We start from the raw sequence: 25737 nt of genomic DNA, 5'->3' as shown, positions 1-25737 counted from the left end.
ATGTCTCCTCCTAAAGTTGGCATGGGCACACACAGACTGGGGGGAGCACATGTATCCATGTCTTCAACTCACAGCAGTTTGGAATGAGGGTAAGAGGACCTATCATCCCAAACCCAAGCCATTTTCCTGAAGAAGCTGTTGGAGATCTTTGGTGCTGCCTCCCATAGCCACCTCCTGGCTCAGTAGAGCTGGTGGTACCAGCCTCCTCCAGCAGTACCTGCAAGTGTATGGGAAGCAGGCGGAGGCACGGCTGGGGAAATGGGGAGGCGCAGAGCAGGGCGGATGGACTAAGTGTCCAAAACAGAGAGAGAAAATTAAAATCCTACAGAGGGAACCCTTCCTTCTCTTGGAAGGTACTTTGAAGAGCTGTTTTAAAAGATTTCTCCAGTGGGCTGATGAAGAAGGCAGGCTCGAGGTACAAGCACATATTGCTTCCAGGTATGTTCATGGGGCAGTTAGGGACAGCTTGATCCATTTAAGATGCAAAAGATAGTCCAAGATAGACTGAAAATTTGGAACAAAACTGAAACACATTATGTTGTTACAACCAGATAAACAGTCTGTTCCTCTCTCAAAGTTAAGCAGATTTTACTGCAGTTATTTCTACGTTATATCCTCCTGTTGTGTACTTCAGATGAAATTCTGTCTCCAGAGAATTAAACACCTCTGTATCCACATGGCTGCCCTGGTCCTGCTGGGGAATGAAACCTGTCCCTGGAAAAAAGTTATCAATAAACAGTGAAAATACTCATAAAAATTGTACAGAGAGCTTTTTAATTAAAAGTAAAGCAAAGCAAAACAAACCCCAACCTAATTATGTTAGTCTCATGATGAGGAATTCAGCCTACTCTTTACTGTACCTGCAGCTCTCATTTTTCAATGGCTGGGAATGGATATACATATTCAATGCTTGCTCTGGTTCTAGAACTGCATTCAGTCCAAAACGTAAAATCACTTTGGTTAAATGCTCTGTCCTTCTTAAGTCTCCAGCCTTGAAGTTTTCACTCATCAGTGTAGTGCCAGTATTCAGACCCTGGCTTTCATCCTGGAGGCAGGAGGGTCAGTGTTTCATGCTCAGGGTGTCAGAGGTTTCCAGTCAGATGTTGGACAAAACGCCGCTTTTCAAGGAGACTCTCACAAGCTGCTGGAGCTTTCTGAGCCTATTTTGTCCAAGAAAAAAATATTTTAGATCCATAATAAGGAGTTTATTCCAGGTCTTTTTCTATTTTGTATGCAATATTTTAGTTATGGCTCTACCCATGCCAACACCACAGGCTGCTATTTTGCTGTTGCTCCTGTGAATGAAGTAAATAGCTCTGCATTCCAGCTCATGATAATAACACAGCTATATTCCTAGTTGGCCTTGGCCAAAACAAGCTATTAAAATGAGTTTTGTTTTGTCACTTTTCGTGTTCTAAATTATCTTCAGGAAGTGTGGATCTGGTAGAAAGGCACTGAACAGGCAGGAAAAATACCAAGATGAACCTCTCATGACAGGATCCACTGGGACAAAAGCAATAATGTTCCTTGTCTCCTAATGTGCAAATGTGTGCATAGAAAAAGGCTCATTTTTTAATGTGTTCAAAACACAGCACCCTTTTTTTTGCCAGTTGTAACTCACGGTGAAATGCCTGTGCTGACTCTCCTCTCTTCTGCTGCAGGGAGGTGGGCAGTGGAAAATGCAGCACTGGGCTTTGTCAAGTGCTTCCCTGTACTGGAGTAATTTTGCTCAATGGCTTTTCTGACAGGGTGAAAAGAAGGTTATTTCATATGACTTGAACTGCGCAGCCTGATACAATCATTAGGAAGCTTTGACTGTGTAATAACTAACTTGTGATATTAGCACAGCTTTGTGCAGGTGCCTCTCTGAAGCTCCTACCTTGGTAGGGGCTGTGGGCAGCCTCCCCTAATGTGGAGGCAGCCCATGATGGCAGTCACTGGTGGGGATGGTGGGCTGAAGAGACCATCCTCGTGTTCACTGTGTGACGCTGCTGCCTTCTGCCTTGATGTGCATGAGGAAGGCTTGAGCCCTTCCTGCTCCCCACACTCGCCACCCCATGTTCTCCTTGGCACAGGCTCATTGCTTTATTTGTGTAGGGTTGCATCTGTGCTTGGATCCCATAGGACCTTGGTAAGGATCCAACATCATTCATTTCATCGGAAAAGCTTTTTTGAAGGGACCAGAAGATTTCAGGGCAGTCAGGAGAGAGGCGTTCTCCTCAGCAAAACAAGCCTCTGAGTGGCTGCCAATTAGCTGCTGTAACAGCTCATGATGTCAGGTAGTGTTTGAAAGGCAGAGATTTGTAATCCAGGGTCACATAATCTGTATGGCAAATCAAATCTGTGATGAAAAAAAGCAACCCTGTAATAAAAAGATTCAACACAGGAAGTCTGATAAACTGTTAATTTTACTTAAGATAATTACGGTATTTACATCTAGGTAGTGCTGACAGTCCAAGGCTTTGATATACTCTAAAGTGATTTATGGGCAGCAGAAAGGATCTGGGTTGAGCTCATTGTCCTCACCTCAGGCACATCTGCTCTATGTGCAAAGCTCTGATGAACACGTGCTGCCACAATAGATGGGACTGGCCACAAGTGCCTCCTGTCAGAAGCATGACATCTTCATGGGCTGCTGTTCAGGGATGACCAGGGATTATTAAATACTAATGAAGATACTACAGTTATAGACAGCTCAAAGAGCTTGACAATGCACTCAAGGGAAAGAGCCCAAACTGGTATTCTGATCCCAGAAGAGAACCGGGAAAGGAGAAAGTAAATGAGGCTGCCTCATCTTCCAGGAGCTGCTTTTAGTGCTTCAGTAGATGGCTGATCAACAGTGGCCTCAGATCCAGGGCCACTGTCATTACCTGCAGCTCCATTCTGCTGATGCAACCTACAGCATAGGTGAGGAAACAGCCACAAAACAAGTAACAGCTGAGGTTCTAACAGTGATTTGTGGCGCAAATGCTGCAGCTGCTTGTGATTTTGAGGATTTGTTGTGTCCCTCTCCCATGGATGCTATCCTGCCCCTTGGAGGTCTCCAGCTTCAAGCAGGATGAACTGTGTCAGTGAGGTGGTGGAGGCAGTCACAACCCAGGACAGAAATATTCCATGGGCATAATGGTTGCAGAAACACTAAAAACAATTTTTGAGCGAGATGTCATATGTAATATGAGAGAAGAAGGAGCATCTCTGGGTGTCAGTCTCAGGTTTTAAAGGTGGTTAATGCCTGGACCAAAAAAAAGACTGCGGTTTGGGTTTATCATCAGCTGACTATTGTCTGAAATGAAGCTGAGGCTCATGGGTGACAATCAGGGGGCATGGGAACAGGGTCTGGGAAATAGGTAAATATCCCCTGAAGCAAATCCAGCAAAGGCCTTCCTGCTTTCTGAATTTTACCCTCCTGGAAGTTGCGGCCAATAGACTCATTTGGATTCATGTTTACTTTCAACATCTCAAGAAGATGTCACATGGATAAAGTTATATCTGTCCTAAAATGGCTCAAAAAGGAAGGGGTATTTTGCCTCCTATGCAACATCTCTTTGCCATCTTACCGCCCCACTGGAAAGGCACACAGTGGCACCAAGAGACACGCAAAATATCCATTGTGAGAACAAGTTTGTGTTGCTTCTCACACAAATCCCTTTAGGGAGTCTTGGAAGGTTTCTGTAGAAACCAGAAGCTCAGGACAACCATCACAGAGCTGTTGTCTTTCTTTGTAGACTTCCATCTCTGAACGCTACACAGATCAGTGATTTATGAGTATTTAAATGTTTGGTCTCCACTTAGCTAAGCAGGGAGATGGACGGCCACTCACTCTGCATGGAGCAGCAGGACATCAGAGCCTTGGCACCTGGAGCCATCTCTCATCCCCAAAACCGAATATGAGTCAAAGGGTTTTGTGACAAGCATAATGACTTGTACACTGAAACCACGTGAAACTGGATTCATGTTTTACAGAAAAGGCTGCAGCTTTGGGATGGATTTTGGCAAGCACACGCCCTTCAAAAATCCACAATACTGACATTTGGTGAAGGGTGGGAGGGGGAAGAGAACACAAAACATCCAAGCCCATGTTTTTCATTAAAAAATCATAATGTTTCATGTCTAAAATATCAAAATGAATAATTTCAATGCATCCAATACAACTGCAATGAAGAGACTGCTCCAACAGTACACCACTTCTCTCTGTGAGTGGACAGGAGATGAATGTCCTTTTTGATCTGCATTGAAAATGGTGTCTTCTAGGACATAGGAGAGGAAGTGGGATGAAAAGGATATTAGGCAGCCTGCATCTCAAGAGAAAAAAACTCCCTTTAATACTCTTCCCAGCAAATAAGGTGAAGAGGATATGAGAGTAAGAACAGCACAACCAGAAGAGAAGGACACGTTCTCAAGGGCACCATCAGAACCCTGGCACTTTGCATTCCCATGCCGAGTTTTGATACCTACCATGATAGTACATCTGATTACTTTCCAGAGGAAACTGCTCTGGTGTGTTCCTGGTTCATGTGTTGGAGCAGTGAGGTCAGGAGTCACCTTTCATGCAAGGACCAAGAAATCAGGTGACTGAGCCATATTCACAGTCATATGTAAAGAAAAGACAGCAAACAGTCAAATTCTAGGCTGCTGCAGTGGAGTGGGTAAATTCTTCAAGGCAACAGGCAGTGGTGCATCCCCACACTCAGATCTGTCCTCTCCAAAATTAGTTGGTGCTAATTTCCAATGGATTTTCAAATCAAACCTTAAATGCCTTTTTTTTTTTTTTTCTTTTACAATCAGGACCATTGCTGGGTATGGCAGGATGCAAAGACCTGGGGAGCTTCTGTGTCCAATGGAGAAAGGCTGGAAAGCTGCTAAAAAGGGGAAAGAGCAGGCCAATGTCCTGTTGTGAAGGAGTCAAGTAGCAGAGAGACAAAACAGAACTTCTAGCATCCTGTAGTTTGACTTCTGGGATTGAATGCAATGTCAACCCAGGCGAGCCCAAAATCACCCCACTAACCCGCTCCCTCAGGCTGTGGAGGAAGGGCACCACTGGTACCTTGGATCTCCATGGGAACCATATCAGAGCGAGGGGAAATGAAAGAGGAGAGCAGAGAACAGCCCAGAGTGAGCAGCAGGGAACAGAGAGAGGGTGGTGGTGGGGTGAAGGGCATGTGGAGACCATCCATGTGCCACGGTGCCCTGTGGCGAGCAATAACAGGCTTACTGCAAAGCCTGCTGCACTGGGGAGGAAAACCGAGCAATGTATGGAGCCTGTGGTGGGGGAATGGTGTGTTTCCTCACAGCAGATTAAACTGGCAGCGATATTGGCAGAGGGAGCTTGTGAGGAAAAGCAAAAGCAGGCAAGAAGAGCTCAGTCTTCCCACAGGTTTTGTGGGGAGAAGGTTGTGAGCAAAGCAGAGAGACAAAGGATGCTTCTCTAAACCCATTCTCCTCTTCCCCTCCAGCCCCCAGAGGAAACTGCATTAGGAAAAATATCCTCAGCAGTGTCACCTCCTCCTCTTTTTCTCCAGCCATGGCCTGAGGACCTCCAGGCAGCGATGGCTGATGTCACCTAGGCTGGGGTGAGCAACCTGTGGTGCCAGTGCCTCCTCTTACAGTGCCAAGAGGTTCATCCCTTTGTTGCACAGCAAAGCAGCTGCCATAGGGCAGAAGGATGGGAGTTCATGGTGGTCCAGGAAAGGGCTAGCAGCATGCTGGCCAAGCAACACTTTACAGGCATCAGCTCCACAACTTGCAAGTGCCTTTCTGCTATCCTGTGACAGAACCACATTCCAGGGAAGTGGTGCTACTGTCATTCTCTGCCCTGATGCCTTTGGAGGAGGCAGTTTTGCAGAAGTAGTGCAGATCTTCCCAAGTGGGTGCTCCCCTTCTGGAAGCTCAGCTCGCTGCCTGCACAGGCTTTGCTGCAGCTCACACACCACCAGTGCTACTTAGCTCATCTTCACATCTGCTCTGCTGCTATGGTCCCAGACCACTTGGGGATGCCATTAGCTTCTTTATTAGTAGATATTGCGAGAGGGCTGATAGCTGTGCATCCCTTTCTTACCTGCACACAGACAGCTCCACACTCAAAGGCATATTTTCTCGTGTGGTTGGGGTTTCACCATCACACCTGACCATAGAGAAGCAGGAGCAGCTCCTGGGGCTCCCCTGCAAGGGGTATTTGCACAGGACCACACAAAGCAATTGCAAAGCTTTCTCATCCCAGCCCAAACAGCTGCATCTCCACAGATACTCCCTCCCTATCTGACTATGGCAGGAGGACATGATGATGAAGTTCACTCCATGGTGTGTCGCTACAAACCTGGTTGAGGCTTCAGCCATTTTTCTCTGACATCAGACATTTTCAACCAGCAGACTCCTGACAGCCTGACATTTTTTAAAATGTGCAGTCTGTAGTGATCTTGACAGGAAAATTCCCATCCATCCTCTTGTACTTCCACGCAGCCCAATGTGCCGTGTCATCATGGTGTCTCATTGTCCTGATTCTGGCATTTTAATGCAAGACCACTAAGGGATTGGGCATATGAGGCACAGCCAATGCCACACAGCACCTGGAGCTCATTGTCTCCTTTGCAAAAGGCAGAGGAGGAAACCAGTGTCTGGTCATTTTGGCTGCTCTCTGCCATGGTCTGCTCAGTGATGCAGCCTGCTTCAGCTGATAGACTTGTAGAAAGAATCAGAAATGTCAAAATTACCTTCTGCTCCACAGCAGGTCTATCCGTGATTTGTTTTTCTCTAAGCCAGGCAGCTGCAGGATACACTGTTCTCTGCAGTTTTATCTGTCATTCGCTCCTGATTTTATTTTCAAATCCACAGCTCAAATGCATTCTCCATTTATAGGATGGGAAAATGGCACTGACATGGTCTTTTCTCCCCTGTGTACCTATCTTCGCCACAGGATACTTAGAAATGTGCCCTATTCCTCCTTCCTCCCCAAGAAGCTCTCTGTATTTTGCAAAAAGGGGAAGCTGTAGTCAAAAATTATTGTTGCTTCAGGAGAAAAGGCAGTGGGAATAAATGGGCTTTCTCCCACATCTAGCAGAGGTGGAGAGGGTGAACAGTAAAAGTTAGGACAGAGCCATACCAGCCCAAGCAAACAAGCATTCCCTGGGAAATGGGGCACTTTGTGCCCTTGGATTAAAGAGATCTCTTGTACCTTCACCTGGTGCTGCCTGTGCCACACAGCTTTTCTCTGAGCTCACTCACTGAAGCTTTTCCTTGTCCCTCCAAACACAATCCTTAGTGCATTTCTGCACTACAGAAAACAGGGCTGCCAGCAGCCCTATGCTGCAGCAGCCATGGCCCATCACCTTTGCAGCAGGGGAAATGGCAGCAGGGCTACTGCAAAAGGCAGCAGCTGAGAAAGGATTTTCTTTCCTGAGGATGTATGCAATTGGTGCTTTACACTCTGTATTTTTCCATTTGGGAAAACCAGGTTTGGGACAGACACTACAAAAGCAATCTGAAATCAAATTTAACAGAGTTTTACGCACTGCAGCAGAACAGAGTTTCAAAGGATGTTTAGGGAAGAGTGCCTGTAGCCAGCCATTTGGAGGGTACATTAAAAAAAAAGGCAATAAAAAATACCAAACCCCCTTGTCTTTCTGCAGGCACAGCCTCAAGCAAATGTACACGAAGCCACAGAGGAGAGGAAAATGTGTCTGTCCCCATCTAAAAGAAATAAGCTCAGGGCAATATGCACAGATGAAAGGGGGATGAATCAGAACAATGTAGCTGGACCCAAAACAAAGTTCTCAAGGATATAAACTGGTGAACATCTGGGTACCAGGTCCTGAAAAACCAAACACTGCAACCAAAATGGACAATCAAAAACAGGGACGTCTGACATTTCACTCATCTCAACAGGACATTAAATAGTTCAAATTTCAGGGAATGGCATTTAACCTGGATACCCTGTTGCCTGGATGAATACTTTGACCACTGTTGAGATCATCTTCCCCCTCCTCTTCTGTTCCCTTCCTGCCTCCATCACCAAAACTACCTGGCAAATACAGGATGAGCTTTCTACCAAGAAACATGGTAAATAAACTGTCTAGCTATAAACTCTTCCAGTCTTACTTGTTCCTGTTTTCTTCTTAAGGGTGGAAAACAGCGAGCAATATAATTTCAGAGCAATGACACCAACTGATAAAATAATCCTGACATTTGCTTGCTGCAGATTAGAGAAAGCCCCAGCAATTACTGAAAAACCTGCAAGTTTTGGTTCTGTCATTGGCCATTTTTATCCCCTATCACTACAGTACACTAATGTTTAGCATCAGCTATCAAATTTCCCATCCTCAGTAACCAGCAAAAAAAATGACATCCAAAGATGGCATCATGAATAGCCAAGGACAGAAATCTACCATGTCCACTAATGCTGACATACAAAGGCAGCCTTTTGTAGCAGGCAAAACTTCTTGAATGCTGTTTCAGTTCCCAGCATCTGCTGCAGCTGTTGACATAGAGGGCAAAATTTGATGCAATGAGTGGGATACCAGGCCATTTGGCAGAGGAGACACCAAACAGAACATTATATAGTTTTCAGGGGAATGATTTTTGGCCAATTGGACTGGAACTGGGAAAAAGACCACTAGAAACCAACTAAGAATTGGGTTTCTTGTAGACTTCTTATAGACTGCTTACTTTTAGCTTTCCATCCAATCTAGAACATGAATTTCCTGAGTTTACTTTCACTCAACACATGAATGTGCTTTATGAACACTGACAAAAAGTGACATCCCTTTTCCGTTCCCCAAAGCTAAACAGCTGGAACTGGGAAGTTAGTGAAAATTTCCTCTGCAGGGGAGGTGGTCTAGTCAAACGCAAGAGCAGAAGTGAGAGAATAGTTTCTAAGGATGACACAACCCCTAATTGTATAGATCATCATTTCAACTCTGCTGTAATAAAGCATGTCCACACGAAAAGCTATTTGCATAAACTACTCTTAGGCCAAATCCTGCACCCAATGCACTACTCAATGGAGCTTAATACCAACCTCAGCGAGCCAAAGGTGTGGTTCTCAGTTGTGTGGGAGTAAGACCAAGCTCACAGTCAAAAGCCTGGCACAGCAAAGAAGCAGCACTGCCCATCTAAAGAGTTAACTTAGCTTAAGTCCCCAGTCTGCAGATAATTCTCCTCCCCCATGCTCCTGAACACAAGACAAAAAACTTTGACAGGAAGCTCCAGCAAGACTTTATTCAATGGTATACAATAGGAAGAAATTAGCATGAAAGAAGAATCGTATACATTACTGACTTTCCAAGTCACTAAAACAAACCCATAGTGACAAGAACAACTGAGTTCGATGACATAACAAGAAGCGTGTGACCATCTCTCTAGTGTCCATACCTGTAAACAGATAATATGTTAATGCTTCCTTAAAAACTACAATTCATTGGCGTGCTGGTTTGGATGGATTTATTTTCATTCTACCACAACATAATTAACATGTAAATGGGATGAAGGTGAAATGCTGTTAAGAAAATCTTAGGAAGTTGTCCACATTTCACTTCCCCAAAAAATCTACCCAGACACCAGTTAGAAGAGAGCCTGAGCAATCCACAACACCATGTGTAAAGAGATCTCAGTACCAGTTACCTTCTGCCCTGAATCCCACTTCAAATATATCTGGCACGAAACAAGGCCAAGGCTTGTCACAGCCCCTGAAGTAACACTGAGCACACATAAGAAAATATTAATTCATGTCTCTGTTTCTCATCATGCTGCCCGTGCATTATGAAGTGATTAGCCAGGCAACATGGACTCAGTTTTCACTGTGTGTTCAGGGAAACATGCTAATATCAAAACTATGGTACTTCAGTTGTCATGTCAATGATGATTTGCACAACTGACTGTATCAGAGCCCAAACACAATCCTCAATAGTTATAATACCTGTTTTGCTTTCGTTTAGTCTGGACTCTGGCCAGAATTAATTTATTTTTTTTAAAGTGGGTGGGGAGAGGGACAATACACAGTTAAGAAAACATTACTAGATCAATGGTGCAGAATGAAGCAAGTGATAGGCAAACTTCCTAACTACTCTCAACAGACAATTACCTCTCAAAATATGATTATCCCTCAAAAATCCATTCTTGGATTACCTACCGCTATTCTTAACATAAGACCTTTAAAAAACATTAAATAAACAATACAGCAATTATAAATAAATGGGCCAAAGCTGCAGGAATGGCTAAATGGACACTTGATTTCCAAATGCTAGGAAATCAGCTCTATTAATCTCTGAGGCTATCAGAATTATGAAACAAAGCATCAAGATAACGGAGGGACACAATAAGATGTCTGGCACCTCAGCAGCAACACTTTGGAACCCAAGCAGCTGAATTCAGGTCATTCCCTAAACCCAAATTGCTCATGCAGCAGCACAGTATTCATCTGAGACTCTACTTCTAGCTAATTCAATTTCTCTCCTGCCCTCCATTCTTTAGAGACCGTCAGTAGAAATCACTACTTTTTAACAGCTCCCACATACTCCACATGTGTTTGGACTTCCTTTAGATCTCAGACCCAGGTGACTAAGGAAAGAACCTCTCTGAACAGTAATTATGCCCTCAGACACACCAATCTGACATTGATCATTTATATTTACATGGCAAGTAGACTTTTTATCTTGAAATCTGTGCAGGATACGTACTTTTGGAACTCCCATTCCCTGTTGTCCAGTGGACATACTTGGCGAGTTTTGAGCCAGCGAGAGATGCAGTGGAAGTGGAAAGCGTGCTGGAAGACAAAGTTCAGATCACATAATTTCAGAATGTATGAAAGCATCTCAATGTGAAAACTACCACTGAAAACATCACAATAAGAAGAGAGTAGCAAGAGTTTGCAGGCAAAGGCGGGGACAACTGATCAGTCAATTAGCTGATAAACACCAAGGAATTGATCCACATTTTCAGAGAGGAGGAAACATTAGTGAAACCGCAGCAGGGAGCCTGCTCCACAGTGCATTCATTGGCATCTGACTGACTTCTGTTGAAGGAGGGAGTGCAGAGTTTAGCAGCTGCTAAAATTGGCAGAGCAGATGCTGATAAGAAGCATAATCAGAAAGAAAAGAGAGGATTTCAGAGTGAGTAGCAGGGATGATATAAATGTATAAATGCTGAAGGAAGCTTTCTGTCAGTTTGCAGGAGATACCAGAGCCTGAATAAAAAGGAATTTGCAAAATTAGAAAGAAAGAAAAAAAAAATCTCATTTATGTGTTTAATAAGAGCATCCTTTCTCTTACTCCACACAGCTACTTAAAATCAAAGTTCTACTTGTGGTGAGTCTCATACACAACAACATAATTTTGACACTAGAATATCCTGACATGGCTAAAAATTTTGCTCTTGTCCTCTGCAAACAGAATTGCAACATTTATAGTCCTGTTCTAGCATTATCACGCTGTAACTCGATCCCACAGCACAGTAAAGATGGGACTGAGGATCAGGAAGTTATTCCACCATGGAATAGTTTATTTTCCAACTCAGGCCCAGGCTAGTGAGGTAGTCAAGTTTGGAGTTCACATGCTAGTGTGACCAGTCGATTTGATCTTCCCCCAAAACTGGAAGCAAATCACCTGGCTATCCCAGACTGACTCATTGAATTAGCCTGCACATAGACAAATCAAGCAGGCTGACATCCGAGCGATCCTATTACTGGGGGAAAGGAAAAGGTATAACTCCTAGGCAAACCATGATCAGGAAAATCATGTTCAGTATGAAAGATCTATTATTCCTTAAAAAAAAAAAAAAAAAAAAAAAAAATTAAGGCTTATCTTCCTCCCTTTGCTTCTGTGTCTTATTAAATCTCTCCATCTTTCATTTTCTCTCTCCTTTCTACATTCTAGTAAACATAAGGACTTTAAAATCCTTATTTCTGGTAGATTATGTGAAACACGCTACAGAACTCATTCTGCCCCATGTCTTCAAAAAAGCAGGATAGCATCACCCCACACAAGCTCCACAATAAAAATTTTCCTTACATTGCAGACACCCCATGCAACTGTGCACTCCTCAGAGGTAGCCGATGCTTGGTTGGCTTGACATTCTATGCCTGTGAAAATAAAGATTGAACAAATATACACAGGAGTTAAGATGTACGTACAATACTAACTGGTAGATTCCCTCATAATAGCAAATGTAGGCAGGGGAGGAAGAGCTCTTTTGTGGTATTTAACACACCAAAAAGTATCATGAGCTATGGTTTAATGTGTACTGTTTTTCCAAAAGTATCATATCAAAACATACGTAATCCTGATTTCCTCCTTCCTCTACATTTTAGTATTCCAAAGTTCCAGAGGACAAGAGTACATAGCTCATCTGCTGGCAACATGTGTCTGCTTCGCAAATTTCAAGGATAAATATTTTCCATTTTTTCCTCTTGCGTTCACAGAGATGTCTTTTGAAGATGAGTTGACAGTACATTAACTTCTTACCCAGGTTTCTCTCAATACAAATTCCTATATGTTCCTGTCAGACGTTATGTACTTTAATTAATTTGCAAATTAATTTGCTCATGTAACTTTACTGTCTTTATTTTATAGTCATGTGATAGGTAAGTACATCCCAAAAATCCACAATAGCAAATACAGGTTTGGACTTTTTATGCCTTGAAGCTGAGTACCCAGGAGGATCCCCAGCCCTAACTATTTATGAGTTTGGGTCATATTTTGGGCTTTTGTGTCAGATAGCATGGATGAAGGAGATGAAAAAGAGTGAGGAAAGAAGAACAATACTGAGAAAATAAATCCTATAAGCCAGTTCTTCATTCTAAAGAGTGAACCATTCACTTCTGCTCCAGCTCAAGAAGAAACTTCAGAAGAAAAAAAGGTATTTCCAACTCCTCCATCATCATCAGCACAAACCTATAACACTAACATTTTACTTCTTGCTAAAGGATGCCTTCTTTAAGAGTAAAACCCAAATGAATTAAAAAGATCTGCTGAGAGATGATCAGCTTAGAGCTCAATACAAGGGCTTGCTGCTTTCTTGTTTTTCAGATTTTTTGTCCTGGCAAAGAAGATGTCTGAATGAGCTCCAATTCTCTGTTCACTCTTTGTGTGCTTGAATATGCTTAAAGGAAAAGGAATTTGATTCACCAACTGAAGATTCAAAAACTTTCAAATCTTACAGGTTTGTCTGAAGAATGTGATCTTTATTTGTTCATCCCTTTCTCCATTATTCATGCTTTTCAGGTGTGGAGGTGCACAAAATAAAAGGCCCACTTTTTCTGAGATGCAAAGATGTCAATTAACTTTGGTCATGAGGAACTACTCAGAACAAGACTGATGTCTAAAGAAACTCAGTAGCAACAGCTGTTCTGCAAGATTTGAGTGAACCTGTATTTATCATATGGTTTACATCGAAGGTATGATATACCACAGCAAGAAGTCAAAAGCTCAATCCCTTGCCTGTCTATAGAAGTACTTCTGAAAGGTCTGATGTCTTAATTCCTAAATCTCTCAGTACATACTGCAATAAAACTAAATCTGGTTAAGAATGTGGAAGATACTCAAGACCCTTGAAGAACTTTGATTTTTTTGGATACTTGTATAAAATTCTACACCTGAGATAACTGCAACAATTTTACTGTTACTGCAGTATAGACTAATGGTCATGGGGCATAGTATATTAACTTTTAAATATCTGGCCAGAGTCTGTACAGTAACAGATAATGGTGGGAAGATGAGTAGTAGGAAAAGATGAGGCAATTCATCTGAAGGGAGAAAAGTCAAGAAGTAAGCCAAGTTTCATTCAGAAAGCTTCTCCTGAAAGCAAGGAAAATACTCCAGCACACAATATACTTATCTTGTTTCTTCTCTTTCCCTGCTGGAAACAAAATATTGGGCATATTAGATGTGAAGTCCACCTAGCCATTATTTTTTAAGAGGCTCTAACATTAGAGCTGCTTGAACACAATTTTTAATTTTGCGGGATTTAAAGGACTCTGTAATTTACCGGGAGTGAGAGGGAAGAAAGATGGTTTAGGCAAAGAAAAGAAGCAGCACTGGCATTCATTTAAGCATTACTCAAAGTTTCACTGACAAACCTAAACTTTCACTGACAGTCTAAAGCATGACAGTCCAAAAAGTTTAAGAGGACAGATGAACTTTGGTGGAAGTGGCTGAGGAGGAGTTCCTTGGTGGTGATGAAAAGCCCTTCCAACAAGACACCCAGGGTTAGCTCCCTCAAACACACTGGAGTGGTAGCTACTGCCAGCACTGCTACATTTGGCTGCCAAAAAAGGGCCTCCCAAAAGCTGAAGCACTTTTTGGTCTCCTACTTGCTTCATTTCAGAAAAGGAAAACATATCAACAAATAAAAACCAAACCATAAATAACACACATGGACAATCTCCATCCTAGAATAAAAGCTGATGATTCTGGCTTTTGAAAGAAACAGAAGCTATTTACCATCTGCTGACCCAAAAGAAGCAGTGAGAGTCAGATAGTAACAGGTACTGGAGGAATACTGAATGACTCTCCTGCTGCCTAGCTTTTGACAGAGTATCTGCAGGTGAGGACAGAAAGATACAGCTAAAACCTGAAATACCTGTAAATAATTGTGAAAGATGCAATGGAAGCATTTAAACTCAGGGGGTTGCAGAAATGCATCTTATATAATGGCAGCTTCTGAATCTTGACATCTTAAGAACCGGCCCATGGTTCCTATGCAAATTGTATTGCAGAAATCAACTGTATATTTACAGATCAAGAGAAAAATCCAAACCCATTCCATCTAATAAACATCCTGAGACTTTTCTCTGGATTTTGTGCAACATATCTATCTTTGTGAAGCTGGATTCACAGCATGTTACTGTCAAAGCAAGGGGACAGTATTTTGACAGCACATATTACACAGTTCAGAGCTGGTCATTTTACTATAATAAGCCATTACACATTTTAGACCAAAAGATAATCCAATATACTAAACAACCTGTTAACACTCCTCAACTTACCATGTTGCAGTGACAGCATCATAGAGCAAGCCTTTGAAGACAGACCAAAGTAAAATCTAAACAGAACCTGGGCCTTCCCAGAGAAGAATGAAACCAAAACACTGAAATCTACTCACCCCTTCTGTACACTGAATACAAACCAAACTGAGGGCAGGGGGATCCTTTGAATCACATTATTACCCAGTCATAAGGCATATGCACGGGGAGAATTGCATGACACCTTAACCTTGATGTCTGACTTTACAACATTAATAAACTTTCGTTGCCATGACTGGCATTACTTATCACTCTCCTACTGTTTTCCCATTCTAGGCTTCTCTTCATCGCTAGGAGTGGGAGACATTTGGATCCTGCATTTTATCAAATCGAATCTTGTGTTGTTCTTCCCTGCACATTCTATTAATTTTTTCTCAATTTGCCATCACTTCACATATTATGCTTGAAAATCTAATTAAAGGGTTTTTTAACAACATTAATGATCTGTAATAAGGAAGTAAGCAAATCCAGAGCCAACACTGATCTCGGAATACCAATTTAGATATCCCTTCTACTCTGTATGCTGTCAATTTTAGTCTGTCATTTGCAGTCCAGGATTCTCATAACATTGCTCATACAAATTAATAACATGTCATGATTGAGCAACTCAAAAAAGAAAAAGAAATTACCTATGCCTTTTTTCTTTACTGTTTTTCCTAATCTACCTATATACTCTCAACCCCCACCCACATATTGGTAGGACTTTTTAAAATATTTTTTAAGAACCGATAAACAAAATTTACTACTGAAAAATAGAATTTGTCCATTCTCCTTCCAGCTTCTCCACACCTCTCCTTCATCCCATATGTCCTATTTGCTATTTATAAAAAAAAAAAAAAAAAAAAGCAAATATATGAGACTGTATTTGGTCTGTCATGGAAGGTACAATTAGTTCTGAGGCAGATTGATAGAAAGAAACACCCCAGCATCTCCTATCTTAAAATACATCCCTCTTATCATGAATAATTACCTTGAATTACAGGACTTTATATATTTATTCTATACATTCGTAAATTCTATAAATGTAACATGTTCTAATAAATCTTTGAAATTCCATTTTGTCAGCAAAATGCTTTCCTCTCTAATATATTATAAACCTGAGTGACTAAGTAGTAGTCCAGTGTCTACCTTCTTTCCAAGACAGTACAGGTTAGAGACACTTAAAAAAGAAATCTTTACATTAAAGGACCTCAACTTGTTTCATAATCCCTGTTCTTTTTAGAGTTATCATCCCCTGTCTAATAACCAAGAATAAACTGAAGCATGGATAGGCAGTAGCTGGCTCAAAATGCAAACATATCAGTCCTCAAGAAGAGAAGTGAACCTGCTTAACCCATTTTCAGACTGGTGTGTTACAGTGTGTTTCCTCTTTATTAAAAAAAAATCACAAAAAATCACCCAAACAAAGCTTCTGAGAGTAATTTTGTAACTATTATTTAAATATGGAGTAAAATTAGGTGCATCCCTCAGTAGCTGTTCAAGTTTATAAACTTGAAGTCTCATTTTTCTGCAGTGCTTTATTCCCATACAGTCTTATTGACAAGAAGTTGCCAATACTATTGGTTCCAAGGGCAACTGCATAAAACCAAAGTGCAACAAAACTATTCCAATGGGATCAGGACAGGCTGTGCCCAGGCACTGTCCTTGGACCTGGGCTTGTTTTGGGGGATTTCATCAGCTTCACATTATAGGAACATAGGCAAATTTCTATCTTGGGTATGTTAAAAGGTCTTCTGTCCTTCATGATTGAAACAAGACAGACAGTTACGGTGCCAACAGTAATTTGTCACTTTTGAGGAGAAAAAAAAAATAGGTTTGTACTCATTACTAATACTCTAAGGGACTGAAAACAGTGACTTCATGCACACAGTCCTATTTCACTATAGCAATGAACTATCAAGATTATACAGCAAAAAAAAAAAATTCAAATCAAACCAATACTAGCAATGTATCGCTTTTTATTTTGGCATTTTATTCCTCTCCTTTGTAACTGAAAAAATATTTTTCTAGGTGGCTATAAAATTCCCCCTTCTATAACATGTACTAAATTAGTTAGGCAAGGTAGGTTTTATAGAATGAGGAGTCAAATTAATTTGCTACTCCATGCCTTTCCTTGCCAGACACAGACACAGTGTTACAAGACTTCATCTTAATGAGTGTCATTGAGAAGTTGACACTCATAGCAACCTCCCCAGCTCTGAAATATAATACCTCTCTTTGGAAGCAATGTCTGTGAACCCCGAATAATTTCAGTTCCTCTTTATTACTACTCCTTTTCTTCTTTATTGCATTCAAAATACACTCAGCAGCATCATGTCTGTTGATCTGGCATCAAGTGATCCTACCCTTTACAAGAAAAGGGTGAGGGAGAAGCAGTATGGTGACAGAGGTTACAAAAATGGATTATGAGACTTCAGCATTACATAAAATAGAGGTGAGCACAAGAGTTAGTTACGAACAGAAAGCTTTGCTGAATTATATCCTCAGCTGGATATAGTTCAGCTGTTCATCACATACAAGTACAAACTGTGCTCCCTCACATTTACTTACACAGATCCATAATGTGGTTTCTGCAAATGGCACAGTTATCAACCACAATGTCCCATGCCCACAGAGCTACGGCATTCCACTGGAGAGAGGGAGAAAAAAAGAAAAACATAGTTTTGATTTAATTTACAGTGGACAGAAATCCTCACTATTCTTCAAGATCCCATGTACTTTTTGAAATAGAAAAGCTGGAATATTTAAGAAAAAAAAAATCTTAGAAGTCCAGAACAATTCTTCATCATGAGTTCGGGTTACTAGGAAGCAGTGGTACATTCCTCTCACAAACCTCCCAGACACAATGTCTCCTTCCCAATTCAAAAATAAAGTAACTCACACAGCCCACCTTTCCCCTCCTCCCCCAGCATTTTTTTTTTTTCTTCTTGTGAATCAAATGCAAATATCTGGATTTCTACTCAAGATCCAATGGCAAGGGTGCAGCTCATGCCAAATCCTCAATTCTGAAGGAAAGGACAGTCCCTTGGAGAAAGACCAATTCAGATGAGATTTTTGTAAGAGGAATTCCCATTATTTGCAGCAGTTCCTCTAGGAATCACCCTTCAGAGCAGTTGGGGTCAGGAACTAAATCTCTAAGGCTACTCTCCACTGAATCTTGAATAATCTTCCCTACAAAAGGTTAATAAGCAACAACCTATCATCAAGGCTGGATATAAAAATTTCAAAGTACTACCAAATCCACCTTTCAAGGACTTACTTTATACATATAAAAAAGTAATAGCACTATCCCATGCTACTTCAGGGGAAGGGTTTGAGGACTTTAGGGGCAAGCCATGCAGAAAAACATGGTACCTTTTTATTCATCCAGACAAAACCCATAATCAGGTCTTTTGTAAACTCTTTAAATAAGTGGGTCTGCCTTCAACATCCAATGCAATCCAAAATATTCTACTGGCAATCAGAATAATTTTGATTTACTACTTAAGTGGTATAGATTTTTTTTCCCACTTACGGTTTTTCAGTATATATTTGCACTGACTGTACTATAGTAAATATTCTCTACTGCGCTCCATTTCCATCTCAATGTTTTCATTTCTTTCCCTCAGTCTGGGACACTAAAGGAGGAATGCCAACTTCCAAGTATTGATAGGCAGTACTGGACTTTGATAAGTTCTTCAATTTTTCATTAGTACTGATATAAAAAGTATTCCCAATACTGCTAGATCTTTTAGGACATACACCAGCAGCAATCTAATTTTTTTCCCCAATCTCCCAACTTCAAGTCTAGCTGGCCTTCTGGCCATCTACTCATCTCGCATGGACTTCATCCATACTTCAAGGCAGCTGAGATAAAAGTTCTCAGCACCCTTATCTCTCCCATACTCTCCAGGACTTAATCTCTTGTCCCATCACGGTCTACTCTGATAGCCCACACACCTGTACTGAGCCACACATGCAATAAAGGTCTTGGTAGGACCAAGCTGGGGAGGAGTAATGCCACTGACACATACATGGTGCTACTTCCTACCACTCTCATTATATCTGTCCCTATTTCCAAAGGACAAGCAATTATGTCACCCAGACTCTTCCTTCTGCACACATCCGGGGTTTCCATCATCACTGATGGCAGCTGCATTTCAAACAAACTCATCTACAAGCAGGAATCACTGGAAATGTTTACTGATATTCAGTCTAGAGGGTCACTTTTCCTCTAATTATACCTTAGTGTAAACCCACACAATCTATCCCTGCTTCTCTACACTCTCGGGAAGAGCCTGGACCATCACCGTGATCCAGCTGACCAACGGGTGGCACTGGATTAGGAAAGCCATATTATGGCTGCTCTGAGCGAGGAGGCAAAGCCAGGGTGGCATGAGAACATTTTGTCCACTAACACGTTGCTATGGCTCGACTTAAATAACAAGGAGAAAAAAAGTCAGCTACAGACATTTGTAGAAAACATTTTATGCGGCACATGGGGCAGCCCGGGTGGCTGGGCCACAGCGGTCGGAGGTGATGGGGAGGCGCAATCACTCCAGCGCTGCTCGCCAGCCCGAGCTGCCCAGAGGCTCTGGGTACGGAGTAGCCCAGGCCCGTCGGGACGGCAGCGTCTGAAGGCATCCCCCGACCGGGGCATCCCCCGACCGGGGCGGCCCCGCCGGCACCCCCGCTCCTGCTCCCGCCCCCGCCAGCCGCGCCCGCTGATTGGCCAGCTCCCACTGCACGTGCGGCGGCCCCCCTCAGCCATTGGCTAGGACGCACGCCAGGACTCCCCGCAGGCCTCGCCTCGCCCCTCCCACCACTCCGGTGCGGAACCGGGCGTCCGGCTCCGTGAGGGGAGCGGGAAGTCGCCCCCGTCTCCGTCCCTCTCGCTGGCATCAGGCCGGTCCCAACCCCCCACCCCGTCCCTCCGGCAGCAACCGGAGGACCGCGCCGGCGGGGCCTCACTTTCTTCACTTCGAAGCGCTTCTTGCCGGCGCCGCTGTTGGTTCCGCTGGGGGTGTCCACATCCATTGCGGCCGCCATTTTGGGTGCGTGATTCGGCCCGTCCTGCTCCGCGCGCGTGCGCGGGGAGGCGGGGTGGTGGGAGGTGCCACACAGTTGCCACGCCTCCTTTAGCTCCGCCCCCTTCCCCGCGCCGGCAGGTGGAGGGGCTGATGGCGCGGTCACGTGAGCGCGCTCCCGAGGGCGGCAGCCAGGGCGGGGCCGCGCCCAGTTACCTCATCACCAGCGCTCGGGCTCTCGGTACCGCCCCTCACTACAATCCCTTGGGATTTGCCTCCCTGCCCTCTTCATATGAGGGCCTTCAGCCCTCAATAAACTTCTAACTTGTTTTCGCCCATTGTAATCGGTGCAGGACGAGGTGGAGGCGGGCGGCGCTGCTGCTGTAGCCCTTTTGTTCTCCCGCAGTCCAAGTTTTTTTTTTAAATGAACGTGGAATTGCTGGAGACAGGACGCTCACCTTAGGGTGTCTGATTTGGGTTTACAAGAGTTATAATCAACATGGGTTTATAGGTGCTGCCAGAGCTGCCCAAGCCTTGCCTGTTGTGTTGCGAGGATGGAGCTGGTTCTGGGAGCTTCCCGAGAAGGTCGGTGGTAGTATTCCCCATGATCTGGAAACTGAGGGCAATACACTCCCCAGCAGGACAACCGCAGGTCTTGAAATTTCACCCAGCTTTGCAGGTCCCTGGAGATGCGATCTCTCTGCAGAGTCATCCCTTCTAAATCCATTTGTGCACTGTGCTGCTCCATGGATGTGGGAAAGAGGAAGCTCTAGAGGCACTAAAAGGCCATTCTCTTGCATAGATACAGGCAAGCAATATCTGTACTCTACCTCTCACAAGTACTCGGGCCCAGCAGCACTGTTGTGGTCTGGCTCCATTGTACCCCTCTTGCTGTGTGCATACAACTTTTTCCTGAGACCCAGTGCTTGCTGGGGTGGGTGTCTGGCAGTCTCCAAATAGACTTAAACCTAAAGCAGAGATCTTCAGTAAGAATGAAATGATGCTGTCATTGGATGTGTAGGAATAATTTTAATAATTGGTTTGGGATTAATATTTGAAAGACATTGCGCCTTGAGTTACACACATACCTAAATATTTGCAGTGTCAGGCTGAGCCTGAGAGTGGCACAGACAATAATCGTAAGTTTGAAGAAGAAAAATGCCCTCCACCATATAAACACCCTTTAACACCTCTCATTACATACATAGAAAGCTTCCATTTCACTGAACTAGCCCTTTCCCCAGATGCTGCTTGCTTATGAGGCATCTCAATTGCAGCTGCACAAATGCAGGTTTCTGTCCTGTTGCTTCATATTCAGGACTATTGCAAAGGGGTATTTTCAAAATGAGAGTTAGGTGCTTGAGAAAATGTACTTTTCACCTTAAAGAAAATAGCTCTTTTCAAAGCAGAATTTGCAAGATTTCTTATTAATAGAAGCATCAATTCTAATTCTAATTCATAAATGTGTATGGCAACATCACCAGTAGGACATTTCTCAGTAAGAAACCAGGACATTGATCAAACATGTAGACTAGGGCATACACATATCCGAGATCTTAACATTAGTTTTCACTTTAAGTGTCTACTGTAGTATAAAATTATAGTCTCCCCACCTCAGCTCTCCCACCAGGGGGAGGTGGTTGCCAGTGGGGTAAAGCCATGCAGCCAGCAATCCTGTGGTCTAGATTTATCTTTCCCTATCTGGCAGCAAAAACAACGTAGCAACACAGATCTTAAGTCTTGCTAAAAAGGTGGGGATGTTCTTAGGAAAACAAAAAAGATAGCAAATATGGTGCAGGACATAACACATGTCGCATATGCATAAGCATATTTAATTAATTAATATTTGCTGATCTGTGTATGCCGATACATTTTACCAACAAGTGCATGAAGAGACTTCCAGTACACTTTGCAAAGCGAAATTAGTGACAGTATAGTCCCACACTTCATAAAAAGGGCTAAGCTACCTTCTCTGCTTGAAACAATCTGTTTTCTGTTGATTTAGTCCCATCTCTAATGTCTTTCCTCCTAGTAAAAGTGCATCTCCTCAGACCTGTTTTCCCCTCTTAAGCCTATATGTTGGAGAGGGCTGTGAGGAACTGCTGCAGCAAGAAAGGCTGCAGCTTTGAAAGGCATCAGTCTCAAAAATGTAACACTGTGGTCCAAATTACCAGGGATGCTTTGAAGAATGGATCATTTTTCAAATCTCTGGGACATGCAGGGGGAAAAGAGAAGGCTACCAAATGGAAAAGGCAGGGAGACAGACAGACTAGGTGACATGTGACAACTACTGTGAGTATGGTTAGTCCCCATTAAAATGAGACAAACTCCCAATTGTCAGACCGTTCTAAAAGGCAAGGTACCGCCAACCTTTCAAAAGGTCAAGCCAGTGTCTTGGATTTTGGTTACTGCCCTTTTCCCATACATTCATTCTGTTGGTGGTTTGCTGTTTATTTTTCTGCAGTCACCAACATTTTCCTATGTGCGATTTATCCCTCAAATACTTCCCTCCTCCATTACGTGCACTCTTTGAATGCATGTTCCTGACTGGACTGCTGTGGAACTGCTCCTGGAGGTGTGGCTGCTTGCAGCTCTGGCTCTGCACCTGCACAGGGACCGGGCAGAAGGCCTGGTGGTGGTCATACTAACACAACTTGTCCCTCCAGGGTAGAGGGAGGCACATGGCAGTGGGAGGATCCCCCAGAACTGAATTAGAAGGAAAATGCAGACAGGAAAGGTGGATTTGCTTAGTCCTCACTGCCTGAACGGTTTGCATTCTGCTTCCCAGCCCCACAGAAGATGAGCAGTTATCATGACTAGTCCTCCAGTGTGACAGGATCTTTCTGGGGCACTTGGGTCACTTAGGAACAAAACTGTTCTGAAGGAGAATTGCAGCACTTTCAAACACTCTTCAGAGCAAATCCTGAGAGTAAGAATGGGCCTTCCAAGACTGCCAAGAGCAAAGAGGGGGGTAAAAAAGGGAGGTGGCCCTTTCCTAAGTGCTTACAAACCTCAGTTTTTCTCGTGCCTTTCTCTGCTTCACCCTCTCAGTGCTTCCTGCTTAAGGTGTAGTTTCAATGGTGCCCTAAGCAGCATCAAGCAGGAATTACCTGGTATATGGGACCAGTTGCCAGTCAGTGGTTGCCATCCAAGGAGCAAAAATCAGGTGCACTTTATTACTTTTTAAAGAACTGTAGGGCTGACTGGCTGGCTGCCCTCCAGCTGCTGATGCTAGTAAAATTATTTGAGTTGCCTAAGCTGGGATTTCTAGCACTCTTTGCTTTTGGATGCACAAGCCCACAGACAGCATTCACAAATTACTGTTGGGGCAAAGCTGAATCTACGGTTATTCTGTGTTGCCGCAAAACTTTCTCAAAATTGAAGTAGACAACCACCCAACAAAGCTCTCTACAAGTCTCTGTAGCATCTCCAGAGTGCTTGGCACAGGGAAATTGAATTCAGAGAACAGAGACAGAGGGGTAGATTAGGCAATATATCCCATAGATTTTTGGACCAAACTGTGCTTGCTTTCAGTGGAAACCTAAACACCCTGCTTCTGTGTATGTTTTCCAAATGACGGTCACATTAAACCCCATACAGTACCCCTGTCTTTATAATTCATTATTAAAACATCAGGAGAGAATGGGAGCCTCCAAACTGGCTAGAAAGAACAGATGAGGTTCTGAGAGAGGAGCAGGTTGTAGCATTTAATGGGATGGTGAATGATTGCTGCTCTTCCTTTCTCCTGGCATTTTACCTTAAACTGCTTGATAGCTAAAATAACATGCAACCATTCTGGCAGGCTGCAGGAAAGCGGGTGCTTGCAAAACCCAGGATATATACTGACTCTGCCCAAACTCCTGCAGAGCCCTTCTCCACACATGATTAAAACAAGCACTTGGGGCTGCGCCTGCAGGCTCAGCAAATGACACTGTCCCCACAGTGGGCATCTCGGGCCCCACACCACGCCTAACAATCAGCTGCAGCTGATACAGAGGAACATGGTCAGGACAGAGGCATCCCAGTATGTTACCGTGAGGATGCTGGGCTGATTCAATTCTGCTTCAAGAAGGGGCTTGAAGCTATGCCTCCTATGCATGAGCACCCCTGTGCTCCCCATCTTAATCCCTGCTCCCAGCTAAGGAGCTCCATCTCAGAAGGAATCCAACACCAACCCCACCTCCCTGCCACCCCTTTGCAGTTCTGGGAGTCAAACTGCATACAGTGATCACATCTGGCTGTGCTGCCACCTCCCGAGAGAAAGCAGCATCCTGGCTTCTGCTCAGAGGAAAGGAAACGTTCCAGAGCCGGGCTCCCAGCCTGCACGGAGGGCCGCGGGGAAGCCGGGGCTTCACGGACCGCCTGCAGCCTGGGAAGGCAAGACTTGGCCCAAGAGTCGCCGCACCTCTAGGTCAGCTGCAGCCTGGGAACCTCTGTTACTCACAAGGCTGAAGAAACAGAAGGGTGAGACTGCCTACAGAAACTGAGGGGAAAAAAAATTATACACCGGGAAGAGCGAGGCCTTGGAAGAGAGTAAGAATCTTTAACCTGAGCTGGGATCACATTGCGAATTCAGACAGGCTAGGATTGTAGTTGAGAGAGAGGACAAGCCTTTCAGAGGGTAACTAACAGGAAAGAGGTAGCAAGGGAGTGATGATTGTTAACCTGAATATCCCAGAAAAAACTGTTTGAGGTGACAAGAGGCTATGGGATAGCTCAAGTGCAGGAGACTGATCTCAGTATCAGGTCATAGTCTGAATCTCTTTCATTGCTCAGATTAGAGTTTTCAAAGTAGTTTTTATCCTCTTAAGTAGCATACAAAAAAAAAAAAAAAAGAACATTATGATAACTCAATACAAGTAGTTATATTCATTTACTACTGCATGTAAGCAACACTGGAAGATCTGCCAGGCTAATTAGCAGTAGCCAGGAAAAAGCACAAGAGTAACCAAAGTAGTAACACAAGCTTGCCTGCATATAAATCAATAAACTCCTACTGATTTGGGAAATCCATGAACCTTCAGAAACAGGAGGGGAGGCAGTTCCAGACTGTTGTGTGGGAGATACTAAAACACTGTTTACAGATATTCTTATCTACAGCTTTTCCCTGACAGTCTTGAATGTGGGGAGAGAGTCATATAGAGGCAACAAGCACTAAAATCAGACAAAAAAATTTCAAAAAAAGAGAGGTCTGGAAGCTACCTCCGCTGAGTCGAAGATAGTGATGATTTTTGAAAAGAAGGTGACAACCATTGAGCTATAGTTTTGCATTTGTCTTCCAATATTAATTCTTTGTTCTTTTCCCAAGAAATACAGTATCCCAAAATTGCTCCAAAGATCTCTTAAGGGAATCAAGTTCCTAACTGCAGGCCCTGCTCAGTAAGACATAATTCATTAGCCTTTGCCATGCTTCTTTGTCACAATAGGAAATATGCTGCTGTCAGTAAAAGCATCTTGTTGAAGTCCCTGGTAGCCATAGCAAAGGCACCATTTGACAATCGAAAATTGTAACAATCCAAGTTTTTCTGTCACATTTTTTGTTTTGTTTTGGTTTTTTTGTTACTGTTAGTTTTGTTTGGTTTTAGGCAGGGGGGATGTTGAAGTGAGTTCAGATGTGATTTCAGGGCAAAAAAATTGACTAATTTTATATCATTTCTTCTTAGAAATACACAAAGGAATGGGGAAAAAAAATAGGTGGCTCACAGACATGGCAATTTCTGGTTC

General features: G+C 43.3%; 1 protein-coding gene across 1 annotated transcript; it reads right to left on the bottom strand.

Moving 5' to 3' along the window:
* Window positions 1–9183: 9183 nt before the first annotated feature.
* Window positions 9184–20115, bottom strand: RBX1 (ring-box 1). The gene is made up of 5 exons (XM_058827688.1): window positions 19958–20115; window positions 17558–17636; window positions 11997–12067; window positions 10668–10753; window positions 9184–9363 (listed from the first exon to the last, which is right to left on the bottom strand). Exons 1-5 carry the CDS (start codon window positions 20033–20035, stop codon window positions 9351–9353), a joined length of 327 nt encoding a protein of 108 aa, XP_058683671.1. The 5' UTR covers window positions 20036–20115; the 3' UTR covers window positions 9184–9350.
* Window positions 20116–25737: the final 5622 nt, after the last annotated feature.

This window comes from Poecile atricapillus, chromosome Z (assembly GCF_030490865.1).
Source record: "Poecile atricapillus isolate bPoeAtr1 chromosome Z, bPoeAtr1.hap1, whole genome shotgun sequence".
Classification (NCBI taxonomy): Eukaryota; Metazoa; Chordata; class Aves; order Passeriformes; family Paridae; genus Poecile; species Poecile atricapillus.
Note: the sequence above shows the minus strand (reverse complement) of the source record. Positions and strands in the feature narration are given on the sequence as shown.